Source organism: Camellia sinensis, chromosome 13 (genome assembly GCF_055761805.1).
Source record: "Camellia sinensis isolate YWXY chromosome 13, ASM5576180v1, whole genome shotgun sequence".
Lineage (NCBI taxonomy): Eukaryota > Viridiplantae > Streptophyta > Magnoliopsida > Ericales > Theaceae > Camellia > Camellia sinensis.
This window is the reverse complement of record NC_138973.1, coordinates 13,908,080-13,925,400: the sequence shown is the minus strand read 5'-3', so window position 1 is coordinate 13,925,400 and position 17,321 is coordinate 13,908,080. Positions and strand designations below refer to the sequence as shown.

The following is a 17,321-nucleotide window of genomic DNA, read 5'->3' as shown; positions in this document are numbered from 1 at the left end:
GCCATATCCAACTGTTGTCTTTAGATCATTGGAACAATTTGTCTTGAATTCTTCAATTGGTGATATTCGGGTCTTCAAGACTTGGCGATGAACTTGTCTATGTAGAACAGAAATATGATGCTTCAAGTAGCGTTACTTAGCCGCTTTCCTAAAGACAATATTTGCACCCAACAAAAGGTGTGCAGGGGGTTACAACAAATTCGCCTCCAGGATACAATGAAGCTTGATCTAAAGATTAAGTCTATCGACGTCTGCACTGACGACAATAGATCAGAATACTCTTGATATAATTAAAAAAACCAAGACACTGATAATCAAATCTGCAAAACTTGATTACCAGTAAGAAAAACAGAAATTTGCTTTAGAAACTCTCGATCGAAAACTCAAAATCAAGAAAGAGAAAAAGAGAGAGAGAGAGAGAGAGAAAATTACAAGAATGCTTCTAAATTTTTTTTAAAGGGAATGAAATAGCTGATTTCGCAGCCTATTTATAGGGCCTTGATGCACCTGATTGAATGGTCATGTCCCTTGATTGAATCTGATCAGATTTGACCGTTGGATCGACGATCTACGGTGCAGATCATTCTCACACCGAATAAATGCCTTGACTAATCACACCTAATCACGATCGCGTGTCATCTCATCCATACGATCGCGCGCATCTCCAATCAACGGTTATGATCAAATCGCTCCAAATTGGACATACAACCGTTCGATCGGTTGGTTAACTCACCGCTGCCAACGGACGCCACGTGGAGCTGACTGTATTCAGCGTCACCCATGCTACGTTGGATCCACATGCTCCAACCTGTCCAATGCAAATAGGAAAGCACCCTCATGGCGCCTTGCGTCGATACGTCCGTGCAAAGTGCAAAGTGCATCGTCAAACGTCACACAGCCCACTGCCCACACCACACACGCGTGTGCGAATGGTGCAAAGCACTAACTTTCACCTTACAATTTCATATTCAAAGGAATATTCCATGTAGCACTTTATTAAGTGCTTCATGTTTTCCTCTTTTTCCGATGTGGGACGAAGCCTCAAGCTTATTTCATGCTTTCTAAAGAAAAACATGAAAGGTTTTGAAAACACCCAAAAATAAATTATAGATTTTAAAAACCATTTTGAAAATTCCCCAACAATCACTACAACAAATCTAGAACAAGACAATAGCAATGGCAACAATGGCCAAGCTAGCAGCCCTAATGATCTAATAGAAGAGTGTTTAACAAGTATAGACCCAGACAACACCTTTCCACTCTCTTCAAAATTAGAAGATTTACTTATTCTATGCCTATTCAATGGATCAGAACTTTAGTTGTCCTTCAATACAGTAAGGACATAACCCATTTGGGTGTTTTGCAAGCAAAATCGAAATTATATATAATAATAATAAGTAATTCTAAAAGACAAAGAAAGACTCCCTCTGGCTATGGTCTCTGATGTATAAAAAAAAAAACAGGAAAAAAAATGGAAAAAAAGAAAAAGAAAAAAAGAACAGGCTACATATGAAGAAATGGTAGCAGTATGGAAAACTTTTCATCTTTGTGCATCAGCCTTCTAACACTTCGCACTTGAGTTCCTAGTGAATACAAGTAATGAAGATAATGAGTACACAAATACCTAAAGAAGTCCAAAAAAATGAAACTGGGCAAATCTTTCTGAAAAATCACTATATGGTGCAAAGATAATTGATAATTGATAAACATACCATTTATATGAACAAGAGAGCTTGCAAACCATTAGCGAGAATTGAGGAATACATAAACAAAATTACTCACTTTATTGATTGTCATTTCTTGCTTCTACAATTTTGAGGATCATTTATATTCTGACTGTTCTCTGAAGCAACTGGAGCAAATATACCATTTAGATGAATGAGAGCTTGCAAACCATTTGAGAGAGATAAGAAAAAATAAAACAAAAAGTTTACTCACCTCGATTGATTGTCATTTCTTGCTACTACAATCTAGAGGATCATTTATATTCTGACTGCTACTGTCTTTGGAATCAATGCATGGCGTAAGAGGTGGGAAAGAAGGCACAGCCCGCAATATGAACTTTCGACCACTTCTCAAGCCTGCTGAGGAGCTAGATCCAAGCTCATGCAAGCGACGATGGGGAGGAGAAACACGCTTTTTATTTGGGGAAGTAACTTTCACTGCCTTGAGAGGGGTAGAAGTGTCCTTCAGTATCTCAGGCGTGTCATCTTCCGGTATATCGTGATGCTTTTTGTCAGATTCAACTGCTCCGAGAAGTTTGGTCCCACCAAATTGAGCAACAGGGGTGATTGGTGAACCACGCCAATGAAAGGAACTCACTGATGATAAATGGCCACTTCTAGCACATAATTGGGCTCTTGAAATAGTTGTCCAATCACTAATTTTTGATGATGCCGAATATGCCATGGCTGTTGAGGGAGGATTAGGCAGTGTGCTGAGGTCACACATATTGGAAAGCCCATCATATCTTGGTGACAATTCATTCACTGTCTCTGCATTGCTAAAATCCAATTCCTGACAATAATAATCTATACCTTGAATGTCTTTCCTAGCTTTCAGTAGCAGGTCATGGTTATTATCAGAAGTTTCAAGTGATTTTGGCAAGGTAAGATTGGATTCAGGTGACGGGAGGCATCTTCTGGTAGAAAACCGGGATTTTGGTGCACAGTTTCCATGGCTGGATGGTTAAAGCGGGACGAATCGTTATATAATAATAATAATAAATCCAAAATAAATCAAACCATCACATTGAAAGGAATCTTACTCCGAGAATTGGAATGATGGTGTCGGAGGTATGAAGTTGTCAAGATTACACAGCTCAGTCTGCAATAAACCATCTCGACTTGCCGCCATTTCCAGCTCATCAAATGTGCTTTCAAATCTTTCGTTGACAGGTCCTTCGCTCAAAACATCCTTGGTCATGCCATATTCTGGAAAAGCAAATTTCTTGGTAGCAATTAACAGAAACCAGTCCAAATAGAAATTAAAGGAAATTTCTAATAACTGGTGTATGAACTGCTATTCTGAAACCCTCAGTATAATATAGATACATATGCACACACACATGTGAAGCTCAAAATTGGATTATTATGCTCAAGTCAAAGATGATAAACTCTTATTATAGATGAGAAAATTTTCAAGTGCAGTTATAAGAACTTGATTATTGGTAGGTCAAAATTAAAGGTGATTATTATTTATTTTTTAATTTTATTTTTTTGCATATGCCCATCCCTTCACCCACCACCACCCTAACCGTTCCGTTCCCTGCTGCCGCCTCCCCCTCCCCCCATCAATTGCTGCCCTCTTCCCCCTCCCTCACTTGGAAAACATTTACCGTCCAAACAAACAGAGCATAAAGACGTTATAGTGTTGAGTATAATGGCACAAGAGACTATGGGAGGGATTTGTGTGAAATATTACCTTCCTTCTTACCATAGACATTTTTACATCCTTCGCACCGACATCCACTAGAGCATCCGACATTAGCCTTTTAAGACCAGAAGAAAATAGGCCCAATAAGAATGAGTGCAAAAGAAGAAAGCATGATCCCATAGATAACAGATAAACCAATACGAAACACAAAACCTGATAGCACTCGCAGTATTTTTTCACACACATCGACTTCTTGCAATTGCACCCTCTTTTGTGCCTTTCTGAGGATGGTGTTGAATAATTCCCATCCTCCTGCAGGAAGCTTTAGATATTAGTGTCAGCGTGTAAAAAAGTATCTCAGAAAATTTAAGTTAAGTTGTGTGGGTTCAATACCCCAATACTGTTTGCAGAGGAGTCAGTGAGACCCTGTACAATCTTTGGGGCAAATGCAAGTGGATTTCGGAATTCAATTTGTTTCCGAGTATCAAGAACTGTATCTTCATATTCAGGTCTATTAAAGCACCCTTGGCAAGCACAAGGTTCAGCACAATAGATTCCAGCAGCAAAACAGTCACAGTAACTGCAACAAGACAGGTTACATTGATTCACAACAGCAGTGTAAGGCCAGCTAAAACAAAAGTTCAAGTCACTTACAGTTTCAAACATTTAGTCTTCTTGCAATTGCAACGCTTGCAACCATCACCATCATTGGTGGCTGATGCCTTCTTCCTGGAGAACTTCAACAAACAGATTGATCCCAGTAAAGAAATACTGCAAACCATTGAAAGATTAAATTATGAGAACAAAACAAGTAGGCTCGCCTTTTCTTTTTGGGGCCTGATAGGTTCGACGACTCAACAGCATGAGCATGTTTGGAGATGGACTTCCTTTTGTCACAGAGTGTTGTCTCGTACTCAATTTGCTTCAATGGTGCAATATCAGTTGAAGATTTCACAATTTGGAGATATTGAGAAGGAAGATAACTAGTTGCGACTGAGACCTGAGTTTCATGACTACAATCTTCACTGCTCACTGGAAGTTTTTCTCTCACATTAGATAAAATTGAGCTATTCTTTGTGCTTTCTGGTTGATGACAGTCCATATTAGATACCAACTTCCCATCTTGTACATTCAGGTAACCTTTCTCGGCTGATTGCATGCTTCCACTAACACCACAACTCATTGGCTTAGCATTAACAATTGTATTTAAGTGTAAACCAATACCCGATGGCTTGGAAATTGATGATCTAGGATTTCCATTGTTTCTAGGAGGAATCACAGAAATTATGGGTTGGGTCAAGTTAATCAGATGCCTGCCACTGGAAGTTGCACTTATTTCTAGACTAGATGATTCAAAAACCTCCATGTCTGCAAGATTAGCAGGTAAACTTGAACTAGTTACAACGTTTGATGAGCCCCTTGAACCAGGGCTGTTTTCCACAATATTCCCTCGAGCCTCTTCAAACCGAAGACAGCGTCTACGCATGCCACTATAGTGTTGACCCTACATTAAGTTTTCATTATTCTACTGCAAAAAGAAATTTCCTAGAAGGGTTTGACGATGAAAAACTAAAATATATATAGATGGCTGCATGTTTTGTCTGCATCAACATTGTAAAAAAAACAATCCTTCTCATATACTAAATAAATAACCATAATGATGCAGCCGCAAATAAGGAACTATGTAGCACCAATAGGGGGAGAAGGAGGAGAGAAAGAGGCAAAAATAAAAAGCTACAAAAATTAAATCCCAAGTAAACATAGAACCTAATAAATATATAGAGAAAATATAGTGCATAATTGAAGAGGAAGAAGAAGAAGAAGATAAAGAAGAAAGGGAAAAAAATATTTTTGCCCTAAAAATTACCTCACGTGAGGGTCTTATGTTAATTTTTGTTAGCTAATTTAACACTAAACTAGCGAAAGAGCCACATTGGACTAAACCGAAAGTGCAAGAGTAGCTTCAGATTAAGCCACTTAAAAAACAAACATATTTATCTACACAACACAAGATAGTAAATATCTCTATTATCAGAATCTTACGATTCGCAATTCGATTCACAATTTTTTACAAAATCGATACGAATCTATGGGTGAATCTATTTTGGAAGTGAATCTCTAGTGAATCACACAATTCACAATTGATTCACGATTTGATTCACTTTTTACAATTCATGCAATTTTTGAAATTATTGTGTCCGACATATTTTTGACTCTTTTTTTTCTCCTTCTTTTTAGTAAAAATGACATAATACAACTTCTAATAGTGTTTAATACCAAAATAACCAACATATATACATAATTTGTTGTTATTTTAGTGATCATAGAATTTTTAATAGAGTCCAATCAGATTTAGTTAGATCTAACATATTTTTAACATTTCTTCTCATTTTTTTCTCTTTAAAAAATCGTAATATATCTTCTAAAGATGTTTAAGATTAAAGTTACAGCTCTCCATTGTTGATTTTCTTGTATTCTTATTTGTAATCGTTGAGCCATATTGGAAATTGTAGTAATTGTCTGTGTACTAAGAGCCATAGTGTTATTATGCAGATTGACTAACAGGGAAGCCTTATATGGGAATGTAGGTCTCCAACTGCACAATTTTATAGTTTCTGTTCATATTCAATAACCTATTCCACAAACCTAACACATTTTCATAGGTGTTTTAATACATTGTATATGTATCATTGTTTGGCAGGAGATAGGAGATGTACTCTATTGTTTTGGGTGGAGATAGGGGATGAACTCCATTGATAATTAAGTTGGCCAGAGTGTCCAGGGTGACGATGAATTATCTATTGCTATTTTATTAAATTGAATATTATATGTGTGAAGTCAGTTATACCTTTTAAAATGTTTTATGCTTTACAATAAAAGATTCTAAATAATTCTTTCTTATTATTTGCTCACTGTTAATTAGAAAAGTACGTATGCTTATTGTCTAAATATCAATATCGTTGTTAATTATTGTTATTTTAGAAATTAATAGTTTGTCTATTTGGTTATTATCTTTATTAAGAATGGTTGATACGAAATATCTAAAACAGAAAAAAAGGTAAGATGGTGATCTTACATAGGAACCTTTGTTAACTTCTTACCCATTAAACTATGTGATTATCATGCAAAATAATATTTTTATTGATTTAAGTCTAAATATTTTATATGCATAAGATATATTTAACATCTAAATGTGTAAATATATGTTTTTAAGTAATTTAGAAACAGTGACCGAATCTTTACGATTCATGATTCGATTCGATTCGTGATTCAGTACGAGGCCATTTCGATTCACGATACGAATCCCGATTTGACAACTATGGTAGATATAACTTGGAAGAAACTAGACAAATATTAATTTAGTTATACCTTGGGATCATGCAAGACAATATTGTCAGCAATTTTATTTGAGGCTTCTCCAGTGATCTCACTGCAATCTTCATATCCCTGACTGGGCTGCAAAGATTCTGGCAGAAACTGAGATGCACAACCTAATTCATCCTCATGAACAGCTCCAGCATGCTGCAACTTAAATTCTTGTGATCTATTGCAACTAAGGCATATTACTTGTAATTTAAATGGATATTACTTCTAATTGAATGAAACAAAAAGGATCAGCAGTTACCTGGGCCACTGAAAGTTCACACTGTTGTTCTACAGACAAACCAGATTCAACTTTTGGGCATTCACAAGAAGGCATCTCACTGCCTCCCTGCTTTGCATCAGTTTCAACAGGTTCATCATTGAATGATGACTTTCCTTGAAAGTCCTGCCCAGCCAGCTCTGGCGTGGCTGGAAAAGCACCCATCAATATCTCAGCATCTTGTCTAATATCATTTTCGTCATCAAGTTTTGAATCGGTAAAATCTTTTATTGATTGAGGCATATCAATATCATCATCAGATTGTATCAAACTTAAATTGGCTGAATGTGCAGAGTTTTCACAATTGACCTCCACAGTATCAGCCAAGTATTTGTCAATACATTCCGGGGGACTAGCAGCCTGGTCTGGTACAGAGCCCTTAGTATCACATTCTCTCTCAACACAAGGGATCAACGTACTGCTGCTTTGGGTTTTAGATTTTTCAAGTTCATTAGAACCTATCTCAAATTTATTGTCGCTAATATCCTGTTGGCATAATTCTTCACAAGACAGTTGAGGGCATTGAGACCTAAGAAAAACATTCTCACATGATTAATTCTCAAGTCATAATCTACGTTATTCAATGTCAAACCAACAGGCCAACCGTAAAATTCAAGACAATCAAACCTTTTCAAATAAGTTGTTTCACAAAGAGGATTAAGATGAGGTGATGTGAATACAATAGGAGGAGAATTAAGACTTGGGAAGCCTGGTACCACAGGTGCTGCCTTCACAGGCTTTATAGGGGACAGGTTGCTAATGTAACCAAATATAGTTGAATCCTGATACCATAGGAAACAATGAGTAAGAATTCAGCCTTTTCGAGCTTTTAAATGAGCACCGGTACACCACAAGTAAAAAATAGCAGTCCACTAAACAATGCTTACTGTATATTCTCCCTACAATGATACTTCCAATGAGACACCTACATAGTTTAATTTTTTAAATCCCAAGAAGAAAATTCGCCCTTTGGAAATCTAATCTTCTATTATATAAAGCACACAACTCAGTTGGTGTGTACTTTGTCACATCATTTTGATTTCCAAAAATAAGTACAACAATACTAGATTTTCTTGAAATATTTAGCTTTACCTAGCAGTTACTTTAAGGATTAAAAAGTAAAATCAACCAACAAAAACTGGCATTCAATTGTCCACTACTCTCTCCACTTTCAACCCAGGATCTGCCAGATCAATTTCAATTGCACACGTTAGTGTGCTTAGGTTTTCCACTTCCACTGTAAATGATTCGATTTCTAAAGAGTTGTAACTCTGTTGGGGGAGTGAAGAACAGTAGCTTTCAATGTCATATTCCTTTCTCCATTGAATCCAAAGCAAACAACAACAATCAACACAACATCATATTGTACAATTATTTGGCAAAGTTAGTCAAGTTTTTTTCTTCCATACAATTAAACAAAGAAAATGTAAATCACTTCTGATTTCTCTAAGAAAGTATGATTCCCCATTTCTTATTCACCAAATAAATCATGAGAATCAACTCAATTAAAAGTGTTGTACAGATAATAAAGAGTAAAGACAATTTTCAATTGGGTTTAGGAACTAAACAATTTCATCTCCCATTCCATTCCACAACTTTCACAATACTCCCCAAATCAACTCCACCCCAAAAAAACAAAACCAAAAAAAAAAAAAAGAGTCAAAATCAAAATCACTAAATTCAACATGTAAAACCCTAAAACCCATTAATAAAAGACAACCAAAACATGAATGAGATCATTAACAAATACAAAATGGGTCCAAGATTGACTATAACTGTATATAAATGATTATAAAAAAAAATAAAAAAAAAATAAAAACTGAAAAATTAAAGCAAGAGAGAGGGAGTGGGAAAAATTGGTATACGGGGGCTGCAACAGAGTCTGATGGCAAGGTAGTGGCGGCTGCAATGGAGGTGGAAGTCTTGACTTTTTCAGGGGAGTCCATTGCTTCAAACCCTAACCCTAATGTACTGTTTCTGCATCCCCCCCTCTCTCTCTCTACTTTCTCTCTCCTCAAACTAGATTTGATGATAAAAATGTCAACTTTTTTTCTTTCTTTTTTTTTTTTTTTTTTTGCAAAAAGGAAATGTCTGTTGGAATGAAATAAATATAAATAAATAAATAATTTGTTTAAATCCCATAGACTTTGAGCGGGAAAAAAATAGTTATGACTAATATTTATGTTGGGCTTGGCCCATTACGCCATCTGAAGCTTAGGGCCCAATTTATGTGTATTCTTGGGCCTTCGTGTTTTGTTTGGCAATTTTTAACAAGAAATATGATAAAAAAAATTGATTTTAATTCTATGTGAACCGAATAAATAGTGAGAAAATAAAATGTAATTTATAATATTCAATGTTTATCATATATATTAACTAGCCTATGCCTGAAGGTACAGTGTAAATAATGTTGGGATTATAATATAATTGTAATCCCAATACTATTTAAATTTATTTTTTAATTTGATAAAATCACAAATTTATTATAAAATTTTAGAGTTATCACAAAACTACTCACGAAAACTCGCTTTTGCTATATAATATATAATTAAATAGATAGATGTGCTTGGAATGCAAACAATTTTCACTGGCATACATATAATTGCTTATATAATTATATGAAAATTGTATGTATGCCCATAATGTCCTAATGTATTACGGACATACATACATTCTACGGAAATATGTGTAAAATATATTAAACAAAAAGGAGAAAATAAAGAAAAAAAACAAATAGAGAGAAAAAATGAGAGAAAATAAAAAAATAATAAAAAGAAAAGAGAGAAGAAGGTGGGATCATGAGATCATAGAAGGATGGGTGAGAAAAGGAAAAAGTAAGAGAGAGAAGTGGAAAAATAGAAAATGTACATGTAGGATATTTTTTGAAAAATATATCTCAGCCGTTGTTTTATAAACTGAATAGATCTGAGCCGTTCAAATGTCCTAGTAAGTCAAATTTGTGTAGGACAAATTCAAAAACCATTCTGCTTTATTAGATAAATAATAGAATTTAGGTTGGTTGAATTCTTTTAGACTGTGTTTAGATTGTAAATTTATATATAAATTTAAAAAAGATTCACCTTTTCCTTTTATCTTGTCAAATACTCATAAAAATCATGGTCCAAAACTATCTTAGTTGTGAGAATTTTTAATTAGACCCTGTCCAAATTTAATTCTGATAAATTTTATCTCAATCTCTTATCAAATTTAATTTTTTTATCAGTGAAAGGCAATGGTTAAATGTTAGATTAACATATTTTCTTTTATTATTTTGCATTAATAAGATTATATTTGTCTCCATATCCAAGTGTCCATTTGACTATATTGGGCCTAATTTTGAAACAACACCACCAACTTATATATGTTTATAGGCTATGAGAATGACAATTGAAGTTGTGCCCAACAATATAGATAGGTCATAGGTAAGTAGCCCCATTCCGATGTCCCGGGCTTTAGCCAGCCGGCATTGGGCCTTGTTAAATTTTGGAAAAGTCCGAGCAAGAATATATGGAAGTTCCAAATTGCGAGTTTCTATTTGAACTTAAAATATGTTTAATTTAAATTTATAAAACGGATTTTTATTGATAAGTCCAATTTAAAAGTGTTTTAACCTAAGAAGTCCATGAATGAACTTTTTAATCCATTTAGTCCCATGTATGTATAGTTTTATTCCATAAAGTCCATTTTCTTGATTTACACTATTTTCTTGGACACTTATGCCCTTATATTTAATTTTGATACCCTTATAAATATTTTTTTAACGATTAGCAATTTAATGATGTGAACATTCATATTTTAAAATTCACATTAGTAGGAATGTAAAATTGGCCCGTGGGCGGCCCGAAACCCGGCCGCGAGCCAGGGCGGGTCCGGCCCGTTGACAATGTGAATATCCACATTGACATATTAACATTCACATTAATAGAAGTGTAAAATTGACCCCCGTCCCGTGACGGGGCGAAACACGCCCGCGACCCATGGCCGGCCCGGGGCGGTCCCGGTCCGGCCCGTCGACAATGTGAATATTCACATTGACATGTTAACATTCACATTGATAATAGCATAAAATTGGGCCGCAGCCCATGGGCGGCCAAAAGCCCGCCTGCGGCCCGGGGCGGGCCCGGCCCGGCCCGTTGACAATGTGAATATTCACATTGACATGTTAACATTCACATTGATAGGAGTATAAAATTAGCCCGCGCCTCGTGGCTGCCCAAAACTCGCCCACGGCCCGTGGGCGGGCCCGGCCCGGCCTGTTGACAATGTGAATGTTCACATTGACATGTTAACATTCACATTGATAATAGTATAAAACTGGACAGCAGCCCAGGGCGGGCCCGACCCGGCCCGGCCCGTTGACAATGTGAATATTCACATTGACATGTTAACATTCACATTAATAGGAGTGTAAAATTGGCCCCCGTCCCGTGACGGAGCGAAACTCGCCCGCGGCCTATGGGCGGCCCGGGCCGGGCCCGGTCCGGCACATTGACATGTTAACATTCACATTGATAAGAGTATAAAATTGGGCCGCGGCCCATGGGCGGCCAAAAGCCCGCCCGCGGCCCGGGGCGGGCCCGGCATGGCCCGTTGACAATGTGAATATTCACATTGACATGTTAACATTCACATTGATAGAAGTGTAAAATTAGCTCGCACCTCATGGTTGCCTGAAACCAGCCCACGGGCCGTGGGCGGGCCCGGCCCTGCCTGTTGACAATGTGAATGTTCACATTGACATGTTAACATTCACATTGATAAGAGTATAAAACTGGACAGCAGTCCAGGGCGGGCCGACCCGGCCTGGCCCGTTGACAATGTGAATATTCACATTGACATGTTAACATTCACATTAATAAGAGTGTAAAATTGGCCCCCGTCCCGTGGTGGCGTGAAACCCGCCCGCGGCCCATGGGCGGCCCGGAGCGGGCCCGGTCCGGCCCGTTGACAATGTGAATATTCACATTGACATGTTAACATTCACATTAATAAGAGTATAAAATTGGTCCGCGGCCCATGGACGGCCAAAAGCCCGCCAGTTGCCTGGAGCGGGCCCGACCCGGCCCGGCCTGTTGACAATGTGAATATTCACATTGACATGTTAACATTCACATTGATAAGAGTGTAAAATTAGCCCGCAGCCCGTGGGCAGCCCGAAGCCCGACCACAGCCCGAGGCGGGCTTGGCCCGACTCGTGACAATGTGAATATTCATATTGACATGTTAATATGCACATTAATAGGAGTGTAAAATTAGCCCACGCCCCGTGGCTGCCCGAAACCCGCCCACGGCCCGTGGGTGGCCCGGGGCGGGCCCGACCCGGCCTGTTGACAATGTGAATATTCACATTGACATGTTAACATTCATATTGATAAGTGTGTACAATTGGCCTGTGACCCGTGTGCAGCCCGAAGCCTGACCTCAGGTCGGGGTGGGCCCGGCTCGTTGGCAATGTGAATATTCACATTGACATGTTAACATTCACATTGATAAGAGTGTAAAATTGGCCTGCAGCCCGTGGGCGGCTCGAAGCCTGATCGCAGCCCGAGGCGGGCTTGGCCCGACCCGTGACAATGTAAATATTCACATTGACATGTTAACATTAACATTGATAGGAGTGTAAAATTTGTCCGCTGCTCGAAGCTCGTCCGCGGCCCGGGGTAGGCCCGGACCCAAACCTGAGCCACCCACGGGCTTCAGGTCGCCCGTGGGACGCGAGTCAATTTTACACTCTTATCAATGTGAATGTTAACATATCAATGTGAATATTCACATTGTCAACAGGTCAGGCCGGGCCCGCCTCGGGCCGCCCACAGGCCGTGGGCGTATTTCGGGCAGCCACGGGGCACGGGCTAATGTTACACTCTTATCAATGTGAATGTTAATATGTCAATGTGAATATTCACGTTGTCAACGGGTCGGGCCCGCCCCGACCCGGGGCTGGGCTTCGGGCTGCTTACGGGTCACGGGCCAATTTTACACTCTTATCAATGTTAATGTTAATATGTCAATGTGAATATTCACATTGTCAACGAGCCGGGCCGGGCCCGCCCTGGGCAGCGGGCGGGTTTCGGGCCGCCCACGGGCCACGGGCCAATTTTACACTCCTATCAATATGAATGTTAATATGTCAATGTGAATATTCACATTGTCAACGGGCCGGACCGGGCTCGCCCCGCGCCGTCCACGGGCTTCGTGCCGCCCATGGGACGCGAGTCAATTTTATACTCTTATCAATGTGAATGTTAACATGTCAATGTGAATATTCACATTGTCAACAGGCTGGGCCGGGCCCACCCCGGGCCGCCCACAGGCCGTGGGCTAGTTTCGAGCAGCCACGGGGCGCGGGCTAATTTTATACTCTTATCAATGTGAATGTTAATATGTCAATGTGAATATTCACATTATCAACGGGTCGGGTCGGGTCGGGCCCGCCCAGGGCAGCCCACGAGTCGCGGGCGGGTTTCGGGCCGGCCACAGGCCGCGGGCTAATTTTACGCTCCTATCAATGTGAATGTTAACATATCAATGTGAATATTCACATTGTCAACGGGCCGGGCCCGCCCCGACCTGGGCCAGGGCTTCGGGCTGCCCACGGGTCATGGGCCAATTTTACACTCTTGTCAATGTTATTGTTAATGTTAATATGTAAATGTGAATATTCACATTGTGAACGGGCCGGCCCGGGCCCGCCCCGGGCGGCGGGCCGGTTTCGGGCCGCCCACGGGCCGCAGGCCAATTTTACACTCCTATCAATGTGAATGTTAACTTGTCAATGTGAATATTCATATTATCAACAGGCCGAGCTGGGCCTATTTTTTTGGCCTGTGGGCCGGCCCGGCCTGACTCGAATTTTTCCGGGCACCCACGAGGATCGACATGGGCCGGGCCCCTACACATTGACGATATGAACATTTACGTTGACGGTGTGAACATTCACATTAAGGGTATTTTGGTAATTATGTCACCCATAGGACTTATTGAAATATAAGAAAATAATGTGAACAAAATGGAACATAAGTAGATGAAAAGGGTATTTTGGTCTTCTTATCTCAAATTGGACCTAATGGAATAGTCAAAAAGAATATGGGTTGGATGGAATAAAGCTCTTAGAAAATGGATTTATCAAAAAAGCTCCCTTTATAAATTTGAATTCTTATTATATAAATTTATTAATAAGGACAATTCATATTAAGAGGTTGTTTGGGGTGTCCTAAATAAGTATACTTTTTGTCTTTTTGAACTAAAAAATTGAGGAAGAAAATATAGATTTTTGGGTTAACTTTTTTACTTTTTATGAAAAAACATGTAATAAAAAATTGTAAAAATTAGTTTGTAAGAGAAAATTAGAATTGGGAGTTGTGCAGCCGTAATTGTTGACTTTTAGTGAATAGTGTTAACTTTTTAACTTTTTGAGTAATTTTTTGACTTTTTGACTTATTCTTGACTTGTCAAACTTGGCCTAAATCTTAAAAGAAATTTTTTTTCCCCTCATGGTATACTCTAATTATTTATTACTATTCAAATTTTTATATCTTATTTCTCAAGAGATTAAGGTTATTTATTTTTCTTCCTTCCTCCAAAACTCCATTCCACCCTACCAAAATTCATCGTCATCATCAACATCATTATTTTTTATTATTTTGAAATCCTAAACCTTAGTAGAAAGTTTGAACAAAATCAAATAATAGATGAAAGTAATAATCAAAATAGTTTTTTGAAGCATCCCATCAAAAAGGAGGCAAATATTCATATAAAGGAGTTTCTCAATTTTTGTAGAGCACTACCAATTATTTTCTATATCTTTTTTTTGACAAAAATTAAATGGCCCAATAGTTAGATTAACAATAACATATTATTGGTGTTGTTCTTATTTTATCATTTAAACAGTACATTATTTAATAATTACTCTTTCTTGTTAATGTCTGATGCTTATGTGCTTCTAAGTTTGGTTTTTACTTTTTTACGAGCATTCTTGTGGATAATTTATGATGTAAATTTTTTTTCCTGTATTGAAAAGGTTTATATTGCTTGTGTAAAAGTTTGATTTTTTCTATGTTTATAATGTTTATGTGCTTATAAGTTTGACTTTTTTTCTGTATTTGAGAATTATTTTTTGTATTAAAAAGTTTTTGAAATAATTTAATTTTTTTAGCCTCCGTTTGGGAAGTGGGTTAGCTTTTTGGCTTTTTTGGCTATTTTAGCCTGGGCTAAAAAGCTTGGTTTGGGAAGGGTTTTTTAGCTTTTTGACTTTTTTGACTTTTTTTGTGAGAGAAGAGTGTAATGATTATGGATTGGATGTGATGTTTTGTTTTTTGTGACTAAAATAGCCTATTTTGTCTTTTGTGGCTAAAATAGCCAAAAAAACTCACTTTAGTTCTTCCCAAACAGACAGTTTGTTTATTATTTATTACTTCTCTTTTGCCTAGGGATTCTATTTGTTTAATACACCTTATATTTTTTTTTTAAATTACATTTCAAGGTATACCCAAATAATAAACATATCAAAAATCTTAAATTCCAATGGCAATTTTATAGTTGCTAGAACTGTGCATCTGCGAAGGAATTTTGATCCTCTCACCATTGAAGTTTTGGCTGCACGGGAGAGATTAAATTTTGCACTGAAGCTATAGCTTTGGAATATTGTTCTTGAGGGTGATGCATAGCAGGTCATTTGTATGATATCGAAAGAGACAATGGTGGCTGAAATATTTGGAGTCTCTAACATTATTTAATGTTCAATTCAATTGAAATCTTGAGAATTACAAATGGTGTTATCAATCAATAAAAATATTTATAACTAGCCGTTAACCCCATATACTCCACATTATATTTTTAAAATATATATATTTGATAATACAATGTATTATAAAAGAATAATATTAATTTTAATTTAAAGTTAAAATTAAAATTAAAGTATAATTTTAATTATTTATTTTGATAATATTGGTGCTATCGTTTTATAAAATTATTACTTGAATACTTATATATATATATATATATATATATATATATATATTAATTTTAGTTAAACTATTTATGTCTTTTGATAATTTTAGTTCTACCGTATTATAAAAGTGTAATTATCATGTAATAATTTTGTATGATATATATTAAATTATAAAATAGTAAAATAAATACTCATTTTGATATTAAAAGTAATAGTTAAATTAGAAGAATAACTAGTAACATAAAATTAAAAGTAATTCGAACTATTTAATTTTCTTTTATATTTATTTGGAAAATAAATATATGTAGAAATAGAAATTATATAAAATTTATTAAAAAATTAAATATAAATATGTTGTAATTGGATTATCATATAATAATTTTATATCATTGTGTGAGTGATTTTCTGACCACACTGCCCGCTTAGTAACCAGCTGAAAAGCACTGGCAGAATAGATGGCACCTGACTGACCTGCAACAGAAATAAAAGAATCCCGCGGTGGTTTCGACCACCCGGGGGCACTCCGACGATCAAGTCAGTATATCTCTCAAAGATAAATCAAGTACTAAACTCACAAACTTGAGTATCAAAAGCATACCTTAGACCCATGGGGGTGCCTCTCTTTTATAGCCAATACAATCCTAGTCCCAATATGAGCCTAACTTCTATGGACTCAGGATTACTGCTAATCTTTGACTCCCAGTAAGATTAGGATAAACTCTCTAAGAGTCTTATCTTAATACAAACTGAAGTCTTTTCTCATTCTAGGACTCTTGTCCTTCATCCAGGTTGAGTTCCCTTTTCATTCTAGGACTCTTGTCCCTTACCCACTTATCTTGGATTCTGATATCTTCGGAGATAACCTCGGCCTTGCCGAGATCACCTCGGCGTCACGACCAGGACACGTGGCACCTCGGCTGATACGTCGGCGTCACCTTGCCACGTGTTGGTACTCAGAAAATATATCCCCACAATCATATATATATATATATATATTAAATTATAAGATTGTAAAATAAATACTCTTAATTAAATTAAAATATCAATTATATAAAAGAAATTTAACAACGACTAACCAATAAAGAATCACATAACAACATTTAAACCCAAAAAGAAAAAAAAATGAAAACATCCAAACGATAAGTGCATCTCAGTGTGTAAAGTGATTAATCATCTGCAATATGATATCAATATATAAAAGAACTTACTGCTCAATAATTTAAAAAGTAACTCAAGCAGTAAATCTGAAATTTAGAGATTCTCCGAGAGTATCATTGTTGTGCATGTTTTTCCTCATGTTAGTTGTGATTATATAAAATAATGTAGGAAATGAAGTATAATTTCATGTATAGA

At 37.0% G+C, this 17,321-nt stretch overlaps 1 protein-coding gene across 4 annotated transcripts; it reads right to left on the bottom strand.

The window, feature by feature from the left end:
- Positions 1-1,358: 1,358 nt before the first annotated feature.
- LOC114315909 (protein tesmin/TSO1-like CXC 2) lies at positions 1,359-9,084 on the bottom strand. 4 transcript variants are annotated; one of them, XM_028262552.2, is made up of 14 exons: positions 8,884-9,083; positions 7,646-7,800; positions 7,001-7,547; positions 6,745-6,897; positions 4,376-4,879; positions 4,197-4,297; positions 4,030-4,104; positions 3,769-3,955; positions 3,589-3,687; positions 3,424-3,490; positions 2,768-2,933; positions 1,939-2,680; positions 1,783-1,852; positions 1,359-1,583 (listed from the first exon to the last, which is right to left on the bottom strand). In XM_028262552.2, the coding sequence occupies exons 1-12, from the start codon at positions 8,962-8,964 to the stop codon at positions 1,951-1,953; spliced, it is 2,865 nt and encodes a 954-aa protein (XP_028118353.2). In that variant the 5' UTR covers positions 8,965-9,083; the 3' UTR covers positions 1,359-1,583; positions 1,783-1,852; positions 1,939-1,950. The 4 variants fall into 4 exon arrangements, with proteins under 4 accessions (XP_028118353.2, XP_028118349.2, XP_028118351.2 ...); XM_028262548.2 differs by having other exon boundaries at positions 4,197-4,879; positions 8,884-9,084; XM_028262550.2 differs by having other exon boundaries at positions 4,197-4,879; positions 6,745-6,831; positions 8,884-9,084.
- Between the last annotated feature and the right edge of the window lie 8,237 nt (positions 9,085-17,321).